Below are 23,234 nucleotides of genomic sequence, written 5' to 3'. Positions count from 1 at the left end.
GAGATTTGTTCAAAAACGCTGATTCATCCAGTAATGAAACAAGTGAAGTCTTAATGAGTGAGTCATTGAATCATTCACTCAAGAGATTTGTTCTAAAACACTGATTCATCCTGTAATCAAGCAAGTGAAGTCTTAATGAGTGAGTCATTGAATCATTCACTCAAGAGATTTGTTCTAAAACACTGATTCATCCAGTAATGAAACAAGTGAAGTCTTTATGAGTGAGTCATTGAATCATTCACTCAAGAGATTTGTTCTAAAACACGGATTCATCCTGTAATCAAGCAAGTGAAGTCTTTATGAGTGAGTCATTGAATCATTCATTCAAGAGATTTGTTCAAAAACACTGATTCATCCAGTAATTAAAAAAACAAGTGAAGTCGTCATGAGTGAGTCATTGAATCATTCATTCAAAAGATTCATTCAAAAACACTGATTCATCCAGCAATCAAACAAGTGAAGTCGTCATGAGTGAGTCATTGAATAATTCATTCAAGAGATTCGTTCAAAAATGCTGATTCATCCAGTAATGAAACAAGTGAAGTCTTTGAGTGAGTCGTTTAATCATTCATTCAAGAGATTCATTCAAAAACACTGATTCATCCAGTAATGAAACAAGTGAAGTCTTTCTGAGTGAGTCATTGAATCATTCATTCAAGAGATTTGTTCAAAAACACTGATTCATCCAGTAATGAAACAAGTGAAATCTTTATGAGTGAGTCATTGAATCATTCACTCAAGAGATTCATTCAAAAACACTGATTCATCCAGTAATTAAACAAGTGAAGTCTTTATGAGTGAGTCGTTGAATCATTCATTCAAGAGATTCATTCAAAAACGCTGATTCATCCTGTAATGAAACATGTGAAGTCTTTCTGAGTGAGTCATTGAATCATTCATTCAAGAGATTCATTCAAAAACACTGATTCATCCAGTAATGAAACAAGTAAAGTCTTTCTGAGGGATTCATTGAATCATTCACTCAAGAGATTTGTTCAAAAACACTGATTCATCCAGTAATGAAACAAGTGAAGTCTTAATGAGTGAGTCATTGAATCATTCATTCAAGAGATTTGTTCAAAAACGCTGATTCATCCAGTAATGAAACAAGTGAAATCTTTATGAGTGAGTCATTGAATCATTCATTCAAGAGATTCATTCAAAAACACTGATTCATCCAGTAATCAAACAAATGAAGTCGTCATGAGTGAGTGATTGAATCATTCATTCAAGATTCATTCAAAAACACTGATTCATCCAGCAATCAAATAAGTGAAGTCGTCATGAGTGAGTCATTGAATCATTCATTCAAGAGATTTGTTCAAAAACGCTGATTCATCCAGTAATGAAACAAGTGAAGTCTTAATGAGTGAGTCATTGAATCATTCACTCAAGAGATTTGTTCTAAAACACTGATTCATCCTGTAATCAAGCAAGTGAAGTCTTAATGAGTGAGTCATTGAATCATTCACTCAAGAGATTTGTTCTAAAACACTGATTCATCCAGTAATGAAACAAGTGAAGTCTTTATGAGTGAGTCATTGAATCATTCACTCAAGAGATTTGTTCTAAAACACGGATTCATCCTGTAATCAAGCAAGTGAAGTCTTTATGAGTGAGTCATTGAATCATTCATTCAAGAGATTTGTTCAAAAACACTGATTCATCCAGTAATTAAAAAAACAAGTGAAGTCGTCATGAGTGAGTCATTGAATCATTCATTCAAAAGATTCATTCAAAAACACTGATTCATCCAGCAATCAAACAAGTGAAGTCGTCATGAGTGAGTCATTGAATAATTCATTCAAGAGATTCGTTCAAAAATGCTGATTCATCCAGTAATGAAACAAGTGAAGTCTTTGAGTGAGTCGTTTAATCATTCATTCAAGAGATTCATTCAAAAACACTGATTCATCCAGTAATGAAACAAGTGAAGTCTTTCTGAGTGAGTCATTGAATCATTCATTCAAGAGATTTGTTCAAAAACACTGATTCATCCAGTAATGAAACAAGTGAAATCTTTATGAGTGAGTCATTGAATCATTCACTCAAGAGATTCATTCAAAAACACTGATTCATCCAGTAATTAAACAAGTGAAGTCTTTATGAGTGAGTCGTTGAATCATTCATTCAAGAGATTCATTCAAAAACGCTGATTCATCCTGTAATGAAACATGTGAAGTCTTTCTGAGTGAGTCATTGAATCATTCATTCAAGAGATTCATTCAAAAACACTGATTCATCCAGTAATGAAACAAGTAAAGTCTTTCTGAGGGATTCATTGAATCATTCACTCAAGAGATTTGTTCAAAAACACTGATTCATCCAGTAATGAAACAAGTGAAGTCTTAATGAGTGAGTCATTGAATCATTCATTCAAGAGATTTGTTCAAAAACGCTGATTCATCCAGTAATGAAACAAGTGAAATCTTTATGAGTGAGTCATTGAATCATTCATTCAAGAGATTCATTCAAAAACACTGATTCATCCAGTAATCAAACAAATGAAGTCGTCATGAGTGAGTCATTGAATCATTCATTCAAGATTCATTCAAAAACACTGATTCATCCAGCAATCAAATAAGTGAAGTCGTCATGAGTGAGTCATTGAATCATTCATTCAAGAGATTTGTTCAAAAACGCTGATTCATTCAGTAATGAAACAAGTGAAGTCTTTATGAGTGAGTCATTGAATCATTCATTCAAGAGATTTGTTCAAAAACACTGATTCATCCTGTAATCAAACAAGTGAAGTCTTTATGAGTGAGTCATTGAATCATTCATTCAAGAGATTTGTCCAAAAACACTGATTCATCCAGTAATCAAACAAGTGAAGTCTTTGAGTGAGTCGTTGAATCATTCTGAATTTGTGATTTATCCAGAATCGTGCAGCTCAATATCTCACTATTTTTAAATGCATCATGAATTGGTTCCCTGATGCAGTGTATAAAGTGTGATCTATATGTGTCCTGTGTGCAGTCGTGAAGAAGGGAGGAGGTGGAAAGAGCCGAGAGGAACTGGCTCTGGAGAAGAAGAGAGAACTGGAGAGGAGATTGCAGGATGTGAGCGGGCAGCTGAACTCTGCCAAGAAACCCCAGAAACCCAAAGGTAGGGCTGATCCAGCCGCAGACTGTTCTCTAGTGTCTTACGGGATCAATATAGTGTGTGTGTGTGTAGAGCTGTTGTTGAGCAAGCAGGTGAAAACGAGTACACACACGGGACGAGAACCTGCGCCCAAAAACAACTAGAAAGAAAAAGCCCCACAATGCAATAAATGCTACATGAATCCATCTCTACATCCGCTCAAACTTAATGAGACGCGTTTGCACAGCGGCTGTTGTCAACAAAAGAGAAGCCTTAAAGGGGCAGTTCACCTAAAATTTACAATTCTGTCATTTTCTCGCCCTCATTTTGTTCCAAACCTGAATGAGTGTCTTTCTTCTGCTGACCACAAAAGAAGATATTTTGAAGAATGATGGTAATCAAACCAATGACTTCCATAGTACTTTTTTTCCTACTATGGATGGGCGAGTAAATGCTGACAGAATTTTCATTTTTGGGTGAACTGTCCCTTTAAGACTTGCTGTGATTCCGAAAAAATATAATTTTCATGGTTTAACATTTGAAAATGCAGAAATTAAGACGGTCATAAAATATATTAGTATTGCCATTTTAATGCTGCACTATTAAATAAATTATTATTATTACTAAATAAATTAGTATTACTTAACAAAATATGAAATATTGCTATTCTAAGAATATTTAATAAATATTTCATTTTTTGATAAATAATAATAATAATAGTAAAGTATTTGTTAATATGAACAATAATAATAATAATGTAAAATACTTAATTTCTTCATTTTCAAATGTTAAACCATCAACATTAATAAAAATTATATTATTATTACTATTAAAAAATACTTTATGATTATTATTATTATTAATATTATTTATAAAATGTAAATATTTATTATTAAATATTTGTATCCATAGAATGGTATTACTAAACAAAATAAGAAATCTATAACTAATTAATTAAGTAATAATCATTTATTTGATAGTGCAGCATTAAAATTGCATTACTAATATTTTATGGCTGTCTTAATTTCTTCATTTTCAAATGTTAAACCATCAAAATTAACAAAAAATAATCTAACACAGCCATAAAATATTAGTATTGCCATTTTATTGCTGCACTATAAAATAAATTATTATTAATATTATTACTTAATTAATTAGTTATTTTTATTCTTAGAATGGTATTACTAAACAAAATAAGAAATGTATTTAATAATGAATATTTTCATTATTTTATTAATAGTAATAATAATAATAATACAAATATTTGTTAATATTAATAATAATATAAAATACATTATTTTTTTGTTAATTTTGATGGTTTAACATTTGAAAATAAATTAATACAGCCACAAAATATTAGTATTGCAATTTTAATGTTTATTATTATTTTTAAAAAATCTACATAAATTAGTATTACTAAACAAAATAAGAAATATAACTATTAGGAATAAGAAAATAATTAATTTCATTATTTTATAATAATACTTTTGGTTAATTTTATGCTATTTTATTTCTATTACAATAGTAATATCTCTTATTTTTAGTAATAATAATTTATAAAAATAAGCACAGCAACTTTTTTTTATGAACTGAACTATTTATTTTTAAAGTTTTATGGCTTTTAATCTGTTTGCTTCAAATGTCACCTATATGACATAATTTACACATTTAACATTTACAGCCTTTCTCTCGCAGAAAAACAAAAATATTGAATTTCTCTTGTTGTATATTGTATAAATCCTATAGGGATTTTATATAAAAGTCAGATTTGTATCTATTGTCTTCTAAGCTATTATAAAACCTATATGAAAATGAATTAGCCAGTGATAATAAGCTATTAGTTTATTATTTTTCTTTGTAAAAACATCCTGTATATTAATATTAAAGATGCAGTGTGTAAGTTTTAGCGGCATCTAGTGGTGAGGTTGTGAATTGCAACCGCTCACCCCTCCCTTTCAGAGCACATAGAGAAGCTACGGTGGCCAACACAGGACAAACATGTCATCGTCTGAGAGAGCAGAGAGTAGCTAGCGCTCTGTAGAGAAGTTTGTCCGTTTAGGGCTGCCGTAGAAACATGGCGGCACAAAATGGCGGCTTCACTGTAAGGGACCCGCGGTGTTTGTAGATAGAAACGGCTCATTCTAAGTAGGGTTGGGTATCGTTTGGGTTTTTTTCGATTCCGGTGCCAAACCGATACTTTTAAAACGGTACCGGTGCCTAAACGGTGCCTGAACCGATACTTTTTTTTTTTTTTAAAGGCCACCAAACGAGGTGGATGACATTTAAATGGCTTTTTATTTATTTATTTATTATTTAAATTGAACCATTTATTAAAAGTTTAATGTATACTTAAATGTATGAATATAAATAAATACAAAACACAATTTACTTATTTACAAATTATTATTGACTTATTTACAAATTCACAGTAAAACCTAATAGCCACCCAACTACAACAGGCCTAATATAACTCTAAATAACAGTTACCGTAATAACAGCAGAGTCTGTATTCTTGCTCTGCTACAAACCAGCTTCGAGCTTCAGCTTTATTTTGAAATATGATCATAAATAAATATTTTAGAACGCATCACCTTAATGTTTCCATGGCGACGCGTCATGTTTCTCACATGACACACAGCAGCCGCAATAGCGCTGACAGCTCAGCTGTATCGGGTTTATTTCGCTTTTTCTTTTTATTCAAAATATTCACAAACTTCTTAACTGTGTCACAAACTATCTGATGTTCAAATGTGTGAGTGAATGTGTGTTAGTTGATCTATAAAGCGCAATGGGCGGCGCCATGTTAGTTTGCGCCTCAGAATCGGATCTGTCGGATTTACAACACTTGAGTTCATTCTCGTCTCACGAAATACATGAAAGTAAGTGACCAGTGAACTGGAAGAAGAATGGAGTAAACTATATAGTTACTGTATAATGTGCATGTATCTGATGTGAATAAAACACGTAACGTTAGTCAAATTATAACCGTCTGAAAGGATTGTCATTGCCGCTTTCATACACATCAGTGTGTGTTTTTTGCTAGTAGCCTACTTATGAGCATTTAAATGTCTGAAACCTGAAATAAACATGATGTGGTTGAAAACACTGAATAGTTGTCATGAGATGTGGTTGAAAACACTGAATAGTTGTCATGAGATGTGGTTGAAAACACTGAATAGTTGTCATGAGATGTGGTTGAAAACACTGAATAGTTGTCATGAGATGTGGTTGAAAACACTGAATAGTTGTCATGAGTTGTGGTTGAAAACACTGAATAGTTGTCATGAGATGTGGTTGAAAACACTGAATAGTTGTCATGAGATGTGGTTGAAAACACTGAATAGTTGTCATGAGATGTGGTTGAAAACACTGAATAGTTGTCATGAGTTGTGATGTGACGAGCGCTGAGCGTCTGTCTCTGGCTCAGCCAAAGCGCGAAAGCACGTTTGAATTTTGGCACCGAAATGAGGAACCGAAATCTGCGTTCTGATTCGGTCTGGTACAAACCGGTTATATAAGTACCGGTGCCATATTGGAACCGGATTTCAGTACCCAACCCTAATTCTAAGATAATAAAAACATAACGGTACATTATGAAAACATGGTTATGCATATTATATTGCATTTCTGTCAATAGATCCTCATAAACATTACTCCCTGCACCTTTAAAATAAATCTCAAACATACTAAACTTGTGCTTGTGTGTTTGAGCAGAGAAGCCCAGTGGGCCGGAGCCTCATGCGGTGGCGTCCCGTCTCAGCGCCAGCAGCTCCAGCTCGGACTCTTCCTCATCCTCCTCCTCCTCTTCGGACTCCAGTGACTCTGACTCCAGGTGAAGAGGACGTCTGGATGGCACACTGAATTCTGGGAAGCGTACACACGTGTTGTTTTCCGTGCCTCCGGATCCCAGGAACTCAAAAAAAAAACACAAAAAAAATACATGTATATACTGTGTAGGATGATTTTTTTTCTTTTATAAAGAAGACTTTTACCAAAACGCCCATAATGGGAAACTCCGATGAGAAACGACTTTTCTTAGTTGACGAAACGGCTTGTTGTTTTGTTTTGCTTCCATTTAATTTACATTTATTGCTTCCGTCTGCGTTGCTTTAAATATCAGGGCATTCTGAGCGAACAAAACACACACACGGAGATGCACGGTTCTTAGTAATAAGAAGATACACAGACTTCGCATTGGCTTTAAAGGGTTTGTGTGCTATTGGACGCTTTGTTTTGCATGTACAGTATGATATAATAACCCAAGCATTTCAGTGACTTTCCGTGCGGATGAAACGGCTCTCGAGTTATTGCTTTGATCTGGATGAAGCTGCGCTGGTCATATTGCATCAATCTCTAAAATAACAGCCATAATGCCTCACTGGACCGGAGGAGATGGACTGGATCTGTTCTTGAGCACTGGAGAGAAGTCGAGTGTAAACGTGAGATCTGGTTCTTAAGCAATAGCCTCGTTTATTTCCTGTATATAGAGTCCATCTGCTTTGTGCTTCTTTGCATTGCTCTAACCTCTCTTTTCTAGGATATTCTTTCTGAATATATAAGACACCTGGCAGATCATAATATTCAGAGTTTATGCGCTCCAGATTATACGTTGGTTTTTATTTGGATGGAAATACAAATACAACAAGTGAACCGTGTCAAGTGGTGTTTGTTTCATATTTAATATTGCATTTTATGTATTTAATGCTTGTGCTCGGTACGGTTTAGTAGCCTTGCGAAACAGGAAATACTAGGTGTACTGTTGTGGGTGTTTAGAGGCTATTTATAAGAGGTTAGTCACTGCAGTGAGACAGCATGAGTGCGCTGGTTTGGCTCAAGGCCATGACGTTTTGATGGCTTGAGTTTTACTGGGTAACTTCAGTCATGAAAGACACTTTAACTAAACAAAAATATCACTCCGCTGTAAAATCCACTGAGAAAAACCCTGTTCCTTTTTCTTCATTATCAATCAGTGCATAAGGAGAACACACACACACACTCACACACACACACACAGACAGACAGCCAGACACACACACACACACACACACACACACACACACACAGACAGCCAGACACACACACACACACACAGCCACACACACACACACACACAGCCAGACACACACACAGACAGACAGCCAGACACACACACACACACACAGACAGCCAGACACACACACACCGACAGACAGACACACACACACACACACAGACACACACACAGCCAGACAGACACACACAGACAGACACACACACACACAGCTAGACAGACACGCACAGACAGACACACACACAGCCAGACAGACACGCACAGACAGACAGACAGACACACACACACACACACAGACAGCCAGACACACACACACACACACACACAGAGAGACAGACACACACACACACACACACAGACAGCCAGACACACACACACACACACACACACACACACAGACAGCCAGACACACACACACACACAGACAGCCAGACACACACACAGACAGCCAGACACACACACAGACAGCCAGACACACACACACACACACAGCCAGACACACACACAGACAGCCAGACACACACACAGACAGCCAGACACACACACACACAGACAGCCAGACACACACACACCGACAGACAGACACACACACACACACACACACACACAGCCAGACACACACACAGACAGCCACACACACACACACACACAGACAGCCAGACACACACACACCGACAGACAGACACACACACAGCCAGACAGACACGCACAGACAGACACACACACAGCCAGACAGACACGCACAGACAGCCAGACAGACACACAGACACAGACAGACACACAGACAGACACACACAGCCAGACAGACACACACAGACAGACACAGACAGACATACACAGACAGAGAGACATACATACACAGACAGACACACACAGCCAGACAGACACACACAGCCAGACAGACACACACAGCCAGACAGACACACACAGCCAGACAGACACACACAGCCAGACAGACACACACAGCCAGACAGACACACACAGCCAGAGACAGACATACACAGACAGACAGACATACATACACAGACAGACAGACATACATACACAGACAGACAGACATACATACACAGACAGACACACACACACACACACACAGACAGACAGACACACACACACACACACACACACACACAGACAGACAGACACACAGACACACACACACACACACACACACACACACAGACAGACACACAGACAGACACACACAGCCAGACAGACAGACAGACAGACACACACACACACACAGACAGACACACACACACACACACACACACACACAGACAGACAGACAGACACACACACACACACACACACACAGACAGACAGACATACATACACACACAGACACACACCCACAGACAGACAGACAGACACACACACAGACAGACAGACACCCACACACACAGACAGACACACAGACAGACATACACACACACACACACACACAGATACACAGACACAGACAGACATACACACACAGACACACACACACACAGAAACAGACAGACACACACACAAATATAACGATAAATATATTAGCATGAACACCAGTGGATTATAACACTCTTTATTCTTGTGTGCGCTGCAGTTTTGTCGTCTGTCCCTTTAAATGCTTTTAGTCTTTAGAGCAGGATGGATTCTGATTGGCTGTTTGAGCATCAACAATGTCTTTATCTTTCATCCGCTGGGGAAAAGTGATTTCAACCATATCTTCTGTGTCACTAATCTATCATTATATTTAACAATAAAAATATAGTTAAAAAATCGTTCTCCATATTAAAGCCGTCATGAAATCAAAAGTGACCCTATTTTCCCCGAGGAACCGGGACGTGTGAGGGCGTGGCCTGTCGATGACATCATATCCGCGGTTTTATTCTGCAGAAACGCTTTCCTCTCACTGCAGTGTGAACAAGTGTCATAGCAGCGGCTGAGAGAACACACAGAGTAACGCCATCCCATCATCAACACACTCAGATGTGTGTAATATGATCAGCAGAGCTGCGTTACTCACACTCATGAGCGGAGGAGCGGAAGTGGCGACTGTGGCATAATAAAAGTCCCGCTGCTCGCGAGGCGTGTGTTCGTTCATCTTATTAACAATCGCTCCAGCGGTTCTATTATTTCACTTGATTCAATTCCTTCAACTGCGTCCTTCCCTCGCGTCCTGAAAGGGTGTTCTAAACATTGATAATTGAAATGAGCTGATCACTAATATAGTTGAATATTTAGTGTCATAGTCATAATCAAGAGATAAAATGTTGAAAATATGATTTTAAAAGTGATAATTATAAGATACAATGTTGAAAATATGATTTTAAGTCCTCATTATTAGATAAAAAGTCAAAAATATTATTAAAAGTCATAATTATAAGATACAATGTTGAAAATATGATTTTAAGTCCTCATTATTAGATAAAAAGTCAAAAATATGACATGCTAAGATAAAATGTTGAAAATATGATTTTAAAAGTCCTCATTATTAGATAAAAAGTCAAAAATATGATTTTAAAAGTCATAATTATAAGATAAAATGTTGAAAATTTGATTTTAAGTCCTCATTATTAGATAAAAAGTCAAAAATATGACATGCTAAGATAAAATGTTGAAAATATGATTGTAAAAGTCCTCATTATTAGATAAATAGTCAAAAATATGACATGCTAAGTCATAATTATAAGACAAAATGTTGAAAATATGATTTTAAAAGTCCTCATTATTACATAAAAAGTAAAAAATATGACATGCAAAGATAAAATGTTGAAAATATGATTGTAAAAGTCCTCATTATTAGATAAATAGTCAAAAATATGACATGCTAAGTCATTGTGAGATGAACAATTGAAATTAGGACTTTAAAAATTCTGAGATAAAAATTCAAAATTTTGGATTTAAAGTCAAAATTATGATTTAAAAATCTAAATTATGAGATGATAACCTGAAATTAGATTTTTTTTTAAAGTCTAAATTATGACCAAAACCCACACTAACACATTTAAGAGATGAAATCATGCTGATTAATTTTTTAATGCGCTTATCATTTTTTTTCATTCACACTTATAATAATAATAATATTTACATTATTGTTTTCATTTTGTGCAATATATTTAGTTTGTTTTTGTTCTTGAATTATCTGTGTGTGAAAGAGCTGGAGAAATAAAGATGACTTGACATGGCGGACCTCGGACGCAGAGCTCGAGCATTTAAAGGGACAGACGATAAAACTGCAGCGCACACAAGAATAAACGTAACCATATTGTCGGCTGGTGTGGCGGCTAATATAGTTCGTTCTTGGTGTGAACGGGCCTTAAATATAACATTAGCAACATAGTTTTTTAAACTAGCCTATATCTTTATCTATCTTTATCGTTATCGTCCTTTCCTAAGAATTTAATTTTATTTACCATATTAGATCTTCCGTTTAGCCAATGAAAACTTTGCACAATAAAATAAAAACAACGGTGTCATGCATCACAAAAGAAGTGAAACCTGCTTAGCAGGTGGAATTCAGGAATTCAGTGCTCTAGTTTCTATCAGGAACCTGTATTGTGCAGAATGCACGAGGAAGTGAATATACCGGTAAATGCCCTGTTTGTCTGTGGCATTGAAATGCTGCGCGTGTTCAGTCTTTTGGAGTTTCTCAAGAGCTCAAGGTAATTATTTTATCTTCTTGTTAACTACTGTTTGAACCGGCTGTGAGATTTTATCACTGTTGTTTATGGTTAAACAAGGTTGTTCTCCCTCAGGGAGCAAGCACTTAATGCGTCAGCTGACCTACTGCCACATAGAGCTGATGGACGCGGGGTTCGAGCTGGAGTTTGACGGACACGAGCTCTGGCACGTTGACCACACACACTTCACGGCAAAGCAGCGTTTGCCAGAGTTCGCGTCAGACTGGACCCTCGGGCGCAATCTGCCGTCTATAGCGCACGTCTCCATCGGCACCTGCTTCTACAATATTCCTCGCTGTGTTGCCGGAGAAAATGGCCCCCCTGAACCCATTGGTAAGTGTAAGAGGCGTAGGCCGAGCTGTGCGTGGAAATCTCGGTTCGAATCCCGCTCGGAGCAGGTCCGCTTACATAAGCACTGCGTATGAGGAGAATATAATGTCTGAGCTATGTAATATCTCATATTTCTTATTCATATTTCACCCCAAAATCAACATAAACAAAATACTTAAAGAAAAGGAGACCTTGCATTTGCATTTTCAAATCATCATTACTTTAATGCAAATATATATTTCAATTATTTTTATTATTTACAAAGTTTGGGGTTGGAAGGATGTTTTTTTTTTTTTAAATACAGTAAAAATTGTGATATATTTTTAGAATTCAAATCAGCTTTTCTCTATGTGAATATATAATAAAGTGTAATTTATTCATGTGATCAAAGCTGAATTTATCATCATTACTCCAGTCTTCAGTGTCACATGATCCTTCACAAATCACTCTCATATGAGGATCTGATGCTCAAGACACATTTATGATTATTATCAGTGTTTAAAACAGTTCATATGTTTGTGGAAACTGATGCATTTTATTTTTCATGATTATTTGATGAATAGAAAGTTCAAAAGAACAGCGTTTATTTTAGATATAATATTTTGTAACATTATTAATGTCACTTGATCCATTTAATGCATCCTTGCTGAATAAAACTATTAATTTCTTTTTTTTTTAACTACTGACCCCAAACATGATTTTTTTTTTAAATGACATTATTATTTTAATTACATAATTTTTTTTATATATACATATAGTGTTGTAATGCTGATTTAAATGATTAATTCACTTCAAAATGAACATTTCCTGATGACTTCCTCACCCCCGTCTCATCCAAGATGTTCATGTCTTTCTTTCTTCAGTGGGAAATAAATGAATGTTCTTGAGGAAAACATTCCAGGATTTTTCTGCACATAATGGACTTCAATGGGAACCAACGGTTGAAGGTCCAAATCACTGCAGCTTCAGAGGCTCTGACCCCAGACGAGGAATAGAGTCTGATCTAGACAAACCATCAGACACATTTACAACACACACACACATTTATATACTTTTAACCACAAATGCGTGACTTCGGTGGTGTTCTTCTTCTTCTTATGATGTCATCAAGTCGGAAAGGTCACATGATGTAGGTGGAAGTGCCGACCCAGTGTTAAAACCAAGACTAAATCAAACGCCCTTTACAGAAATAAAGGTAAAACAACGAAGTTGGAGGAGAACATGTGATGGAGTTTTTCGGCACTTCCACCTACGTCATGTGACCTTTCCGACGTGATGACATCATACGCCGTGAAGAACAACAACACCCGAGCATTTGAGGTTAAAAATATATAAATGTGTATTTTTTGCCCTTTCTCTGAAGCTGCAGTGATTTGGACCTTCAGCCGTTGGTTCCCATTGAAGTCCATCATGTGCAGAAAAATCCTGGAATGTTTTCCTCAAAACTTCATTTCTTTTTCACTGAAGAAAGAAAGACATGAACATCTTGGATGAGATGGAGGTGAGGAAATCATCGGGAAATTTTCATTTTGAAGAAAAAAATTGAAAAAAATCTTTAAAAATAATGTTTTTTTAATCTATAAGGAGAATTGCAAGCTCAAAAGTAAAACGTCCAGATGCATTATGGTAATGAGAATTGAGGAGAAATGTGCTCATCAAATCATTTTGATTGCTAATAGCTAAGGACACACCACATATATTTTAGCTAGCTAATCCATTGCAATGTATTTAGCTATAACTGTCAGTATAACAATTTACCAATGCAGCCGTCTGTTTTCAACAGTGTCTGTAATTATCAATGATTTGCAGTTGTTCAAGAGCCGATGTGTTTCCCTTTTTAAAAAAAAAATTCAAATGCATTAAGCTGGAATGTAAAAATCTTAAAATAAATGTCTAAATGTGTCTCTTTCATATTTGTAGGCCCTATATGTTGAATTTGTAATCAGTTAAAGCAGATAGATAGATAGATAGATAGATAGATAGATAGATAGATAGATAGATAGATAGATAGATAGATAGATAGATAGATAGATAGATAGATAGACAGACAGACAGACAGACAGACAGACAGACAGACAGACAGACAGACAGACAGACAGACAGATAGGTAGACAGATAGACAGACAGATAGACAGATAGATAGATAGACAGACAGACAGACAGACAGACAGACAGACAGACAGACAGACAGACAGACAGACAGACAGATAGACAGATAGATAGATAGATAGATAGATAGATAGATAGATAGATAGATAGACAGACAGACAGACAGACAGACAGACAGACAGACAGACAGACAGATAGATAGATAGATAGATAGATAGATAGATAGATAGATAGATAGATAGATAGATAGATAGATAGATAGATAGATAGATAGATAGATAGATAGATAGATAGATAGATAGATAGATAGATAGAAATTATCCAATAACAATACACATAAAAAAAAATAACAGGCAACATAGCGGCACAAAATGGCGGCTTCACGGTAAGGGGATTATCTAAAATAATAAAACATAACGGATCATTATGTAAGGTCTGAAGACATAGTTATATATATTATATTGCATTTCTGTCATAAATATTACACCCTGCACCGTTAATGCATTAATATTAGTTAATAAAAATACAACCGTTCATTGTTAGTTCATGTTAACAAACAGAACCTTATTGTAAAGTGTTACCAAATAGTTGACATTATTTTATTATTTGGTGACACTTTACAATAAAATCAAGTTGTATGTGTTGATATTATTTAATAGAGCTGACATGAACTAACAATGAACAGCTGTATATCAAAGATTAATAAATACTGTAACACATGTATTACTCATTGTTAGCTAATGCATTAATGTTAAATAATGGAACCTTATTGTAAAGTCTTACCTTTATTTATTTATTTGTTTAATATTTATATTATTTTAATGGATTATTTATATTTTTATTTATTCATTTGATTTTTATTTATTTATTATTTGTATTTAGTGTGTATTTATTGTTGTATTATTTATATTCATTTATTTATTTAAATATTTATTTAGGAATTATATTATTTGTGTTTATTATTTAATATCTGTATTCATTTCTTTATATTTATATTATTTCTTTATATTTATTTATTATTTGTATTTAGTATGTATTTTTATTTGTATTATTTATATTTAAATATTTAGGAATTATATTATTTGTGTTTATTATCAAATATCTGTATTAATTTATTTATATTATTTATTTATATGATTTTTATTTATTTATTATGTGTATTTAGTATGTATTAATATTTTTATTATTTGTATTTATTTATTTAAATATTTATTTAGGAATTATATTATTTGTACTTATTATTTAATATCTGTATTATTTAATTTATATTTAAATTATTTAATATTTATATTATTTAAATGTTTTGTTATTTATATTTGTATTTATTTTATTATTTTTATTTTTTACTAACCCCTGGCAGTCTTCTACATTTACATGATATTTAATTTTAAAAAATCAATGCTATTTATTGATTATTAAATTGCAATTCAATATTCATCAAATATATTTATGCACAGTTTCATATTATTTGTGAAGCAAAATAATATTAGAATGCATGATATTTTTGAAACAAAATGTCAGATATGCATTGTTTTTATTTCCACCATTAATGTTTGATAAATATTGAAATGTCCGGCTGGATGTGTGACGTTTGATGTTTGTGTCTCTCAGAGGTGGATCTTCCGGAAGACTCTCAGGAGCTGGAGACGGCTGTGCTTGTAGTGGGAATTCTTGTGGGATTTCTGGGATTTGTGGTGGGAATCATTCTAATCGTAATGAGCAAGATGGAGCTGCCGGCCGTATAACCCTTCACAACATCACAAACATAATCCTCACACTGTCAATCATTTGTTTATTATGATTTATAATATGAATAAATGTAACTATTTATTGAATATTTGAGACTTTTATCATATTTATATATTATATTTGTTCGGATATCTTTGCAGGCGTTACGGTTAGGGGTGTAACGATTCATCTACTACATCGATGTATCGATTTATATTCCTATGATCTAACTACATCGATCTGTGCTCGGCAACTTGGCCTTCCGGACGACATATATCGATCTAACATCGTTTTAAAAGGTAATCAATCGATTGTATCGATAATAGGAAATAACGGATTGGATTTAAGCACATCAGACTTTATAAGGATGTTTTTTCTTAGCACTTTTAATGATAAAGCCGTTAAACGTTACTCGATTCAGTCGGCCTATCTGTGACATCATCGCAACGCACCAGCAGCAGCAGCGCTAAGAAAACAAAACATAGCATGGCGGATGACAGAGAAGAAGCCAACGAACGAGAAATTATCAAGCCACCAGGAGAAAGAGCTAACTTTACCTGTACTTTCAACCCTTGCTAAATGTTACCTGTGCATTCCTGACACCAGTGCGCCAGCAGAGCGAGTTTTTAGCACTGCTGGAGACATAATGAACGCACAAAGAAGTGTTCTGAGGTCAGATCATGGTGATATTTTTGGGGAAAAAATCTGTAGTCATTGAAGAGTAGTTGGTAGTTACATTTTATCTTTTGTTAAATATTGTTTGTTTATTAAACTGAGAGTAAAAGCAGGTTCAGCCAGTTTATTCAACCTGAAGAAATGTTGGGTGCACTTTATTTGTGATATTAATATAGTATTTATATTATTTTAATGTTGAAACACAACAGCAAAAGTAGCAGGTAAACCTACTATTAATTAAACCTGAAGAGAAGTTAGTTGCACTTTATTTTTGATATTAATATTGTAATATTTGTATGTTGGAAAACAAAAGCAGAAGTAGCAGGTTAACCTACTGTTGAAATGTTGGTTGCACTTACTGTGCTTTTATTGAAAATGTATTGAATATTGAAAATGAGAGCAGAAAAGGTTAACTTCCTGTTAATTCAACCTAAACTGTTGGTTGCACTTTATTCAAATAAAATTTGAATGCATTTGCCATTAATTGTTGTTTACTTGTTTGTTTATATCCATAATTAATTGATACCTGATTCCCTTACAAGAAACAACAGGAATCTAGGAAACTTCACCTGCACTGACCAGTGTCCAGATATTTATTTCAGTCACACAATTTTTGGCTAAAAAGTTACTGAATCGATTTCAAGTCACTGAATCGTTTCGGATCGTATCGTTCTAAATTAACCAATATCGTCCTTGAATCGTATCGACAACCTCAAATCGTGATACGAATCGAATCGTTGTTAAAACGAATCGTTACACCCCTAGTTACGGTACATGCAAAAAGATGATTTATTGAGAATTACCTATAAATTAATCAGTTAAAACTTTTCTATAAACATAGATTAGAGAGAAGCTTTTCCTGCGAGACGTTACAACTAGGGATGGACTGAGATTTCGGCCACGGAAAATTATCCAAAAATAGAATTTTCTGTTTTTTGGCTCGATTAAGGCTAGATGTCTCGTCCGCTGCTGGCCAATGGAGGTGGACGTCTGCACCTGGCGGCCATCTTGTCTCACTCAGCTCGCTCACTCATTGTGTTTTAATGGTGCGTGTACTTTTGAAATAACCATAACTTGCTCCATTTTCTACCAATTTTTTTGGTTTGTTATAAACGTCAGAGATGTTAGTTATGACACTGCATACTTATGAATAATTATTCATAATTTGTTCAAGCGTCCAGAATTATAGCCACGTTAATAACGTTTGTAAGAAACCAAACCATTTGTAAATCCGTCCAGATTTCAGCGAGATGAGAGTATTTGTGTTCAGATCAGGAGCCGCCAGAAAGCTTGCCTGTGACAAGATGGCCGCCGCTGATGACGTTAGAGACTCCGCCGTAAGACATCCAGCCTTTATTATGTATATCTATGTTTCACATGGTAAATTCCCTTTCCATTTCTTTATGTATTGCCCTTTTAGTCCAATTCATATAAACGGACACTTTTCTGTGTTCAAACATCCAATTGTCCATAAGGAGTTTTTATGTTTTGTTTTTAACTGTCGCACCGACCAGCAAATTTACATTTAAAACTATCAATTCCCACTGTATTTGCAAAATGAAGTAAGAAACATAAACTGTTATATAATGTATATAAATAATTTTTACAGTTAAAAACAAAAACATAAAAACACAGAAAAGTGTCCGTTTATATGAATTGGACTAAAAGGGCAATACATAAAGAAATGGAAAGGGAATTTACCATGTGATATATTAGACACTACAATGATTCATATGTACAGTATATTGTATATGTATTTTAAATTAATATATGGTCGCTCCACCTGATGTTCTCTGGGTGGTAAAATCATAAATCTTGTTTAATAATGAATTAATGCTGTCTTAAAAGCTGTAAAAGCAATGTGAATCAACACCATACATTTTTTGGACATAATGCATTTTGCTTAAAAAAATTTTTTTAGTTTTTATTTGTCATTGACCCATATAATGATATTTAATATTATTTTAATACAGGCGTATTCTGTCCAATTTTGGTGTTAGTTTAAATAAAATTGTGGTTATTTTATTTTATTGGCTTGTATTTTTTTATTCAGATTAAGTAAAATTATTGAATTAAATAAAAAAGTCTAATAATAGTACAAATAATTTGGTTTCGAACCAGAATGTTCATTCCAGTGCATCCCTAGTTACAACAATTTCAAATTCGCCTCTATTTTTGCTTAATTGTGATGGATATTATGAGTCCCATCTTCATAAATGCATAATGGAGGGCCCATTTAGAGACAGTACTTTAGTCCTTGAACACCTCTCATATCATCAGGTGTGTGTGTGTGAGCGGTTTATTATCGATGCCATCTCAGTTCTGCAGCTCTTCAGTAATGATTCATTTAGAGTTGGCTCTGACAGACGCAGATAAGCAGGTGTGTGGGGAGAGTAAGGCTTAATTGCATGAATTAAAGAGGGCTGGATAATCTTGACCTGATGTAAAGCACTGCTCTCTGAGAGCTGCAGTTTAACAGCAGATTCCTGTGGGTTTGCCGTCATGTCCTGACTTCTGCTTCTTACTGTGATAACCGGTGATGAAAACAAACATAGGTCCTTAAAAGTGCTTGAATTAAACATTAACTACATTTTGGGATACACTTTATTTTAATGTTTCCATGTTACAGTGTAGTTATATATTTAAGTATACATTTAAGTTCTTTTTTAAGTCATTTTATGGTTTAGGATGTTACTGTAAATGTATTAAATAAACCTGCAGATATCCTGTACATGTGATTATAAAATAATTTTGAATATTAGGGAGATAAAACACTCTAGCAACCACCCTGAGTACCCTAACAACACCCTAACAAACCACCCTGAGTACCCTAACAACACCCTAACAACACCCTAACAAACCACCCTGAGTACCCTAACAACACCCTAACAACACCCTAGCGAACCACCCTGAGTACCCTAACAACACCCTAACAAACCACCCTGATTACCCTAACAACATCCTAGCAAACCACCCTGATTACCCTAACAACACCCTAACAAATCACCCTGAGTACCCTAACAACACCCTAGCAAACCACCCTGAGTACCCTAACAACACCCTAACAAATCACCCTGATTACCCTAACAACACCCTAGCAAACCACTCTGATTACCCTAACAACACCCTAGCAAACCACCCTGAGTACCCTAACCACCCTGATTACCCTAACAACACCCTAGCAAATCACCCTGAGTACCCTAATAAATCACCCTGAGTACCCTAACAACACCCTAACAAATCACCCTGAGTACCTTAACAACACCCTAGCAAATCACCCTGATTACCCTAACAACACCCTAACAAATCACCCTGATTACCCTAACAACACCCTAGCAAACCACCCTGAGTACCCTAACAACACCCTAACAAATCACCCTGATTACCCTAACAACACCCTAGCAAACCACCCTGATTACCCTAACAACACCCTAACAAATCACCCTGAGTACCCTAACCACCCTGATTACCCTAACAACACCCTAGCAAACCACCCTGAGTACCCTAACCACCCTGATTACCCTAACAACACCCTAGCAAATCACCCTGAGTACCCTAATAAATCACCCTGAGTACCCTAACAACACCCTAACAAATCACCCTGAGTACCTTAACAACACCCTAGCAAATCACCCTGAGTACCCTAACAACACCCTAACAAATCACCCTGATTACCCTAACAACACCCTAGCAAACCACCCTGAGTACCCTAATAAATCACCCTGAGTACACTAACAACACCCTAGCAAACCACCCTGAGTACCCTAATAAATCACCCTGAGTACACTAACAACACCCTAACAAATCACCCTGAGTACCCTAACAACACCCTAACAAACCACCCTGATTACCCTAACAACACCCTAGCAAACCACCCTGAGTACCCTAATAAATCACCCTGATTACCCTAACAACACCCTAACAAATCACCCTGAGTACCTTAACAACACCCTAGCAAATCACCCTGAGTACCCTAACAACACCCTAACAAATCACCCTGATTACCCTAACAACACCCTAGCAAACCACCCTGAGTACCCTAATAAATCACCCTGATTACCCTAACAACACCCTAGCAAATCACCCTGAGTACCCTAATAAATCACCCTGAGTACCCTAACAACACCCTAACAAATCACCCTGAGTACCTTAACAACACCCTAACAAATCACCCTGAGTACCTTAACAACACCCTAGCAAATCACCCTGAGTACCCTAACAACACCCTAGCAAATCACCCTGAGTACCCTAATAAATCACCCTGAGTACCCTAACAACACCCTAACAAATCACCCTGAGTACCTTAACAACACCCTAGCAAATCACCCTGAGTACCCTAACAACACCCTAACAAATCACCCTGAGTACCTTAACAACACCCTAGCAAATCACCCTGAGTACCCTAACAACACCCTAACAAATCACCCTGATTACCCTAACAACACCCTAGCAAACCACCCTGAGTACCCTAACCACCCTGATTACCCTAACAACACCCTAGCAAATCACCCTGAGTACCCTAATAAATCACCCTGAGTACCCTAACAACACCCTAACAAATCACCCTGAGTACCTTAACAACACCCTAGCAAATCACCCTGAGTACCCTAACAACACCCTAACAAATCACCCTGATTACCCTAACAACACCCTAACAAATCACCCTGAGTACCTTAACAACACCCTAGCAAATCACCCTGAGTACCCTAACAACACCCTAGCAAATCACCCTGAGTACCCTAATAAATCACCCTGAGTACCCTAACAACACCCTAACAAATCACCCTGAGTACCTTAACAACACCCTAGCAAATCACCCTGAGTACCCTAACAACACCCTAACAAATCACCCTGAGTACCCTAACAACACCCTAACAAATCACCCTGATTACCCTAACAACACCCTAGCAAACCACCCTGAGTACCCTAACCACCCTGATTACCCTAACAACACCCTAGCAAATCACCCTGAGTACCCTAATAAATCACCCTGAGTACCCTAACAACACCCTAACAAATCACCCTGAGTACCTTAACAACACCCTAGCAAATCACCCTGAGTACCCTAACAACACCCTAACAAATCACCCTGATTACCCTAACAACACCCTAGCAAACCACCCTGAGTACCCTAATAAATCACCCTGAGTACACTAACAACACCCTAACAAATCACCCTGAGTACCCTAACAACACCCTAACAAACCACCCTGATTACCCTAACAACACCCTAGCAAACCACCCTGAGTACCCTAATAAATCACCCTGAGTACACTAACAACACCCTAACAAATCACCCTGAGTACCTTAACAACACCCTAGCAAATCACCCTGAGTACCCTAACAACACCCTAACAAATCACCCTGATTACCCTAACAACACCCTAGCAAACCACCCTGAGTACCCTAATAAATCACCCTGATTACCCTAACAACACCCTAACAAACCACCCTGATTACCCTAACAACACCCTAGCAAACCACCCTGAGTACCCTAATAAATCACCCTGATTACCCTAACAACACCCTAGCAAACCACCCTGAGTACCCTAATAAATCACCCTGATTACCCTAACAACACCCTAACAAATCACCCTGATTACCCTAACAACACCCTAGCAAACCACCCTGAGTACCCTAATAAATCACCCTGATTACCCTAACAACACCCTAACAAACCACCCTGATTACCCTAACAACACCCTAGCAAACCACCCTGAGTACCCTAATAAATCACCCTGATTACCCTAACAACACCCTAACAAATCACCCTGAGTACCTTAACAACACCCTAGCAAATCACCCTGAGTACCCTAACAACACCCTAGAAAATCACCCTGATTACCCTAACAACACCCTAACAAATCACCCTGATTACCCTAACAACACCCTAACAAACCACCCTGATTACCCTAACAACACCCTAGCAAACCACCCTGAGTACCCTAATAAATCACCCTGATTACCCTAACAACACCCTAACAAACCACCCTGATTACCCTAACAACACCCTAGCAAACCACCCTGAGTACCCTAATAAATCACCCTGATTACCCTAACAACACCCTAACAAATCACCCTGAGTACCTTAACAACACCCTAGCAAATCACCCTGAGTACCCTAACAACACCCTAGAAAATCACCCTGATTACCCTAACAACACCCTAGCAAATCACCCTGAGTACCCTAACAACACCCTAGCAAATCACCCTGAGTACCCTAACAACACCCTAACAAATCACCCTGATTACCCTAACAACACCCTAGCAAATCACCCTGAGTACCCTAACAACACCCTAACAAATCACCCTGATTACCCTAACAACACCCTAACAAACCACCCTGATTACCCTAACAACACCCTAGCAAATCACCCTGAGTACCCTAACAACACCCTAGCAAATCACCCTGATTACCCTAACAACACCCTAGCAAATCACCCTGAGTACCCTAACAACACCCTAGCAAATCACCCTGATTACCCTAACAACACCCTAGCAAATCACCCTGAGTACCCTAACAACACCCTAGCAAATCACCCTGAGTACCCTAACAACACCCTAACAAATCACCCTGATTACCCTAACAA

General features: G+C 36.4%; 2 protein-coding genes across 6 annotated transcripts in view; both read left to right on the top strand.

Annotated features, from left to right (window-relative positions):
• The window catches only part of brd2b (bromodomain containing 2b), a 50,706-nt gene extending 42,965 nt beyond the window's left edge, over nucleotides 1-7,741 (top strand). For 3 of the 4 annotated variants that reach the window (XM_079838025.1, XM_079838027.1, XM_079838026.1), the window contains exons 11-12: nucleotides 2,980-3,108; nucleotides 6,799-7,739. In XM_079838025.1, the coding sequence (XP_079694151.1) occupies nucleotides 2,980-3,108; nucleotides 6,799-6,920 (251 nt within the window). In that variant the 3' untranslated portion in view covers nucleotides 6,921-7,739. Of the gene's footprint in view, nucleotides 1-2,979; nucleotides 3,109-6,798 lie in introns of all 4 variants that reach the window. The other variant, XM_079838024.1, reaches the window with a different exon arrangement.
• A 3,863-nt stretch (nucleotides 7,742-11,604) lies between these two features.
• LOC307138079 (uncharacterized protein) lies at nucleotides 11,605-17,126 on the top strand. Of its 2 annotated transcripts, none has more exons than XM_079836214.1 (3): nucleotides 11,605-11,784; nucleotides 11,878-12,135; nucleotides 15,853-17,126. In XM_079836214.1, exons 1-3 carry the CDS (start codon nucleotides 11,715-11,717, stop codon nucleotides 15,984-15,986), a joined length of 462 nt encoding a protein of 153 aa, XP_079692340.1. In that variant the 5' UTR covers nucleotides 11,605-11,714; the 3' UTR covers nucleotides 15,987-17,126. The 2 variants fall into 2 exon arrangements, with proteins under 2 accessions (XP_079692340.1, XP_079692339.1); XM_079836213.1 differs by having other exon boundaries at nucleotides 11,652-11,784; nucleotides 11,863-12,135.
• The last annotated feature ends 6,108 nt before the right edge of the window (nucleotides 17,127-23,234 follow it).

Source organism: Gobio gobio (genome assembly GCF_949357685.1).
Source record: "Gobio gobio genome assembly, chromosome: 15".
In the NCBI taxonomy this organism is placed as follows: domain Eukaryota; kingdom Metazoa; phylum Chordata; class Actinopteri; order Cypriniformes; family Gobionidae; genus Gobio; species Gobio gobio.
The sequence above is the reverse complement of the archived record's forward strand: the minus strand, read 5'-3'. Positions and strand labels throughout refer to the sequence as shown.

Excerpts from the sequence above, each read along its gene's own strand:
- LOC307138079 (XM_079836213.1), top strand. The coding sequence starts at position 11,715 with ATGCCCTGTTTGTCTGTGGCATTGAAATGCTGCGCGTGTTCAGTCTTT. Across the intron at positions 11,785-11,862 it reads GAGTTTCTCAAGAGCTCAAG|GTTGTTCTCCCTCAGGGAGC; the intron begins GTAATTATTTTA and ends TGGTTAAACAAG. Across the intron at positions 12,136-15,852 it reads TGGCCCCCCTGAACCCATTG|AGGTGGATCTTCCGGAAGAC; the intron begins GTAAGTGTAAGA and ends TGTGTCTCTCAG.